This window comes from Myripristis murdjan, chromosome 5 (genome assembly GCF_902150065.1).
Source record: "Myripristis murdjan chromosome 5, fMyrMur1.1, whole genome shotgun sequence".
Lineage (NCBI taxonomy): Eukaryota > Metazoa > Chordata > Actinopteri > Holocentriformes > Holocentridae > Myripristis > Myripristis murdjan.
Genome location: NC_043984.1, coordinates 37,500,032 through 37,506,031, shown reverse-complemented (window position 1 = coordinate 37,506,031; position 6,000 = coordinate 37,500,032). Strand labels below are relative to the sequence as shown.

Genomic DNA, 6,000 nt, shown 5'->3' with positions numbered 1-6,000 from the left:
TGATGATTAAGTATGTTGTTTTTTTCCTCCATGTGTGTATTTTGTCTTTGATAAGATGCAGCTTTAAAATAACCATGTGTGATGTAAAGCTGGGATCTTTAAATATAAACGGTGAAGATGGGAAGAGAGCTGCATTGTTTAGTCTTGTCAAGAGCAGGAGATTAAATGTAATGTTTCTGCAAGAAACTCACAGCACCAGTGATAATGAATGTGACTGGAGGAGGGAGTGGGATGGAGAGGCTGTTTTCAGTCACCTGAGCAGCAACAGGGGAGGAGTTATCACTCTCTTCTCTAGAGATTTCTTGCCTTTTGCATGTGTTAGTGATGAAATTGTTCCGGGTCAGTTACTGAAAATATGTGCTGAGTTTGAAAATGTGAAAATGACTTTCATAAATGTGTATGCTCCAACTGTGCCATCAGAGAGGATGTTGTTTCTGGATGTGTTAAAGAATGTTATCAGTAACTGTAGCAGTGAGGAGTTTTTGTTTGTTGGTGGTGATTTCAACTGCACAGAAAACCCTGTTAGACAGGAACCACCAGGAACCTCACCCTGCCTCTAGGAGCTGTCTTATTAAGATCATTGAGAATTTTGAATTGTGTGACATCTGGAGACATTTTCATAAAAATCAGCATCAGTACACCTGGGCTCACTCCAGAGACAATTTGTTGTCTTTAGCCAGACTTGACCGTGTTTATTGCTTTGAACATCACATGAATGTATTTAAAGGTTGTGATATCAGTCCGGTGGGTATGTCAGATCACTCCCTTGTACAGTGCTCATTGTGTATAAAAGATCTGAAATGTAAAAGTGCGTACTGGCACTTCAATAGTTCCCTTTTGTCTGATAATGGTTTCATTAATATATTCAGATCATTTTGGCACAATCACAGAAAAACTAAGTGTGAGTATCTCTCTCTACAGCAGTGGTGGGATATAAGTAAAGTAAAAATCAAACAGCTTTGCCTACAGTACACTCTCAATGTCTCTAAAGACATGGCCAGATCTATGAGAGCTCTGGAGAGAGATGTAGTGGAGATGCAGGATTTAGCAAGCTCCACAGGAGATCGAGAACATATTGAAGTTCTCAAAAGCAAAAAATCAGCTCTGTCTGACCTGCTGGGAGTTTCTGCACAGGGTGCTCTGGTCAGGTCGAGGTTCCAACATGTCGTTTGCATGGATGCTCCCTCTCACTTTTTCTTTGGTCTAGAGCGTAAGAACGGTCAGAGGAAGCTGATCCATTCTCTGAGGTCTGACACCGGGCAGCTGCTGCAGGAGTCAGCTGACATCCGTCAGTGTGCAGCTAGTTTCTATAAGGAACTTTACACGTCCGAGTTCCAGGATGAACCAGAGGTGGCGCTGTCCTTTTATGAGAGCCTTCCTCGGGTCTCAGAGGAAGACAACACAGAACTGGAAGCACAGCTCTCTGCAAAGGAGTTGCAGGAGGCCCTGCAGAGCATGAGGAGCGGGAAGGCTCCTGGGATAGATGGTCTCCCAGTGGATTTTTATAAGACTTTCTGGCCTGTGATTGGTGGAGATTTGTTGTCTGTGCTCAGAGACAGTCTGGGTAAGGGGAAGCTGCCCCTGAGCTGCAGGAGGGCTGTCCTCACCCTCCTCCCGAAGAAAGGAGACCTGCAGGACATAAGGAACTGGCGTCCTGTTTCATTACTATGTACTGATTACAAACTGTTGTCCAAAGTCTTAGCTTTAAGACTGAGAAAAGTGATGGAGCAGATTGTCCATGTAGACCAGACATACTGTGTACCCAGCAGGTTGATATCTGACAACGTCACTCTAATTCGGGACATTTTGGACCTCTCTGGTTCTTTGGGCTGTGAGCTTGGTCTGATTTCTCTAGATCAAGAAAAGGCTTTTGACCGAGTTGAGCATCAGTATTTGTGGCGCACACTGGAGGCTTTTGGGTTCAGCTCTGGTCTTATAGCCAAGATCCAGGTCTTGTACAGGGCCATTGAGAGTGTACTGAAGATTAACGGTGGTTTAAGTGCTCCATTTAAAGTGCAGAGGGGTGTCAGGCAGGGGTGCTCTTTGTCTGGTATGTTGTACTCTCTGGCCATTGAGCCTTTTTTGCACAAGTTACGGTCTAAGTTGTCTGGTTTCTCCTTTCCTGAATGTAAAAATTGTTTTAAATTATCTGCATATGCTGATGATATTATTGTACTAATAAAAAATCAAAATGATATTAATGTGTTGAACAAAACTGTGGTCAACTTTAGCAAGCTCTCTGCTGCTAAAGGAAACTGGCGAAAGAGCGAAGCCCTAGCCATAGGTGAGGGAAGGATTTCTAGTTTGTGTTTGCCTGGAGGCCTCATGTGGAAGAGAGGAGGACTCAAGTATCTGGGGGTTCATCTTGGAGATGAGTCTTTTTCCTCAAAAAACTGGGACAATGTTTTGGAGAAAGTTGAGGGCCGACTAAAGAAATGGCAATGGATTTTATCAAAAATGTCTTTTAAAGGTCGGATCCTCATTATAAATAATCTTGTGTCGTCTATGTTGTGGCATCGGCTGGCATGTATGGACCCTCCAGTCAACTTGCTGGCCAGAGTGCAGGCTGTCATGGTGGACTTTTTCTGGGACCGTCTGCACTGGGTCCCACAGAGCCTTCTGTTCCTGCCCAAGGAGGAGGGGGGGCACGGGCTTGTCCACCTGGCGAGCAGGGGGGCTGCTTTTAGACTGCAGTTTATTAAGAGACTCCTGACTGGACCTGCTGATCTGGTCTGGAGACCCGTAGCTCGTGCCATAGTGGAGCGGTGTGGTGGGCTGGGTCTGGCTGAATCACTGTTTCTAATGGACTTTAATGGACAAAAGTTGAACAATCTCCCAGTGTTTTATAAAGGACTGTTTAAAATGTGGGGGATGTTCCGTAAGGAGAGACTGAGCAGTGACTCTTTGTTCTGGCTCCTCAGAGAGCCTGTGGTTCATGGGACCCGGCTCCGACAATGCTGCAGGCCTGGCATCCCGCCTGGGGGTCAGGTCAGTCAGGGTGGCCAGCCTCCTGCTGAGGGGATGGAAGCAGCAGCTGGCTCACTCTGAACTCTTAATGACTGCTGATTACTGTAACGGACTGATTCAGCCTAATGTTAATGACCCCTTTCCTGAAGTCAGAATTGTACCTGTGTTGAAATGTGATGGTGTTTTGTTAAAACTGAACAATGTCACTGATTACAAATTGAGTACAATGGTAGCTAAGAAAATGTATTATTTGTTGGTTAAAATTTTGAATCAGAATAAACTGAAAGATCGGGTTGATACCCCCTGGAGGGCCCACCTGGGCCTGGTGGAGGCCCAGAGGCCTGAGTGGAGAGCACTATATAAACCACCGTTAACTAAGAGGGCTGCTGACCTGCAGTGGAGGGTCCTCCATGCTGCTGTGGCTGTGAATGCATTTGTATCTGTGATTAATCCAGGTGTTGCTGATACCTGTCCTTTCTGTCCGCAGAGAGAGACAGTCTTTCATTGTTTTCTTGAGTGTGGACGGCTCTGTTCATTGTTTGAGTTTTTGACTCGTATTTTTGCTCTGCTTGACGAGTCTTTCACGAGTCTCATGTACATTCTAGGGTATAAGTACAACAAAAGAACAAAATCAAATGTCAGTTTTTCAACTTTCTGATTGGTCAGGCAAAGATGGCTACTTACCTGAGCAGGAAAAACAAGCTGGAAAACCTGGTTGATTTTGATGTGTTGGAGATATATAAACGTATGTTAAAGCGTTTAAAACGGACTTTAATTTCTTTGCTATAACAAATAACCTGAAGGAGTTTAAGAAAATGTGGTGCCTTAAAAAAGGGTTCTGTTATGTGAAAGATGACGGATTGGTCTTTGGTCAAATGTTGACCTGAATATGCTATAATTTATTTTATTTTTGTGCTGTTTTTTCTTTGTGTTTTTTTTTTTGAATAATTGTGTATAAATTAATAGTGTTTTAAAAATCAAAAAAATCTCTCTCTCTCTCTCTCTCTCTCTCTCTCTCTCCTGACACATGAGACGGTTGTTAGTTACTTGTCAAACGTCACAAAGCAGGCATGCATCCATGATACAGAACCTGACCAACCATCCTCACAAAAACTAAAATAACCAGCAGCCCCGACTTTAAAAAAGCACAACATATACTTCACAGCAATATCAGCCTTATAGAGATTTAGTGCTGCTATATGATTCACACAATATCCATATACACTATATTACCAAAAGTATTCGCTCACCCATTCAAATGATCAGAATCAGGTGTCCTAATCACTTGGCCTGGCCACAGGTGTATAAAATCAAGCACTCAGGCATGCAGACTGTGAAACAAGACATTTGTGAAAGAATGGGCCGCTCTCAGGAGCTCAGTGAATTCCAGCGTGGAACTGTCATAGGATGCCACCTGTGCAACAAATCCAGTCGTGAAATTTCCTCGCTCCTAAATATTCCACAGTCAACTGTCAGCTCTATTATAACAAAATGGAAGCGTTTGGGAACAACAGCAACTCAGCCACGAAGTGGTAGGCCACGTAAAGTGACGGAGAGGGGTCAGCGGATGCTGAAGTGCATAGTGCAAAGAGGTCGCCGACTTTCTGCACAGTCAATTGCTACAGAGCTACAAACTTCATGTGACCTTCAGATTAGCCCAAGTACAGTACGCAGAGAGCTTCATGGAATGGGTTTCCATGGCCGAGCAGCTGCAGCCAAGCCACACATCACCAAGTGCAATGCAAAGCGTCGGATGCAATGGTGTAAAGCACGCCGCCACTGGCCTCTAGAGCAGTGGAGACGCGTTCTCTGGAGTGATGAATCACGCTTTTCCATCTGGCAATCTGATGGACGAGTCTGGGTTTGGAGGTTGCCAGGAGAACGGTACATTTCAGACTGCATTGTGCCGACTGTGAAATTTGGTGGAGGAGGAATTATGGTGTGGGGTTGTTTTTCAGGAGCTGGGCTTGGCCCCTTAGTTCCAGTGAAAGGAACTTTGAATGCTTCAGGATACCAAAACATTTTGGACAATTCCATGCTCCCAACCTTGTGGGAACAGTTTGGAGCGGGCCCCTTCCTCTTCCAACATGACTGTGCACCAGTGCACAAAGCAAGGTCCATAAAGACATGGATGACAGAGTCTGGTGTGGATGAACTTGACTGGCCTGCACAGAGTCCTGACCTGAACCCGATAGAACACCTTTGGGATGAATTAGAGCGGAGACTGAGAGCCAGGCCTTCTCAACCAACATCAGTGTGTGACCTCACCAATGCGCTTTTGGAAGAATGGTCAAAAATTCCTATAAACACTCTCCTCAACCTTGTGGACAGTCTTCCCAGAAGAGTTGAAGCTGTAATAGCTGCAAAAGGTGGACCGACATCATATTGAACTCTATGGGTTAGGAATGGGATGGCACTTCAGTTCATAGTATGAGTAAAGGCAGGTGAGCGAATACTTTTGGTAATATAGTGTATTTATGCCATCATTAAAAAGTGCAGTCTGACCTGAGAGTCTTCAGTCTGCAGTTTGGACTCTCCAGTCCAGCAGACAGCAGCTCCACTCCTGAATCCTCCAGCTGGTTCTCACTCAGGTCCAGCTCTGTCAGATGGGGGTTGGACTTCAGAGCCGAGGCCAGAGAAGCACAGCTGCTCTCTGTCAACTTGCAGTACCTCAGTCTGAATGAAGAATAAAATATGGAGCTATAATTTCCAGAGTTTTGGATATTTATCAGTCAGAGATTTTTCAAAATATTCAAAAATGCAGGAAAAACCAATGAAATAATTATTATAATAATTATATTAATAATAATACTGATAATACTAATTTATATTTATATTACACCTGTGAAGGTAAGTTCCAAAGTGCTTTACAAAACCATCAGAGTAAATGAAAAGATAAAGATAACACCTGAAATGAAAAGACATCAAAATATTAAAAACACAAATAAACAGACAATAAAAGCAAGAAATGATGAAAGATCCAAAATAATTCAAATTCAGTACTAAATATGGTAGACGTGAAAACAGCCATAG

The 6,000-nt window shown here is 43.8% G+C and overlaps 1 protein-coding gene across 1 annotated transcript in view; it reads right to left on the bottom strand.

Moving 5' to 3' along the window:
* LOC115359332 (NACHT, LRR and PYD domains-containing protein 14-like) overlaps positions 1-6,000 on the bottom strand; it is a gene marked incomplete at its 3' end in the record, with an annotated part of 845,616 nt that overhangs the window by 2,094 nt on the left and 837,522 nt on the right. The window contains exon 11 of the mRNA XM_030051738.1: positions 5,473-5,643. Within this exon, the coding sequence (XP_029907598.1) occupies positions 5,473-5,643 (171 nt within the window). The remainder of the gene's footprint in view (positions 1-5,472; positions 5,644-6,000) is intronic.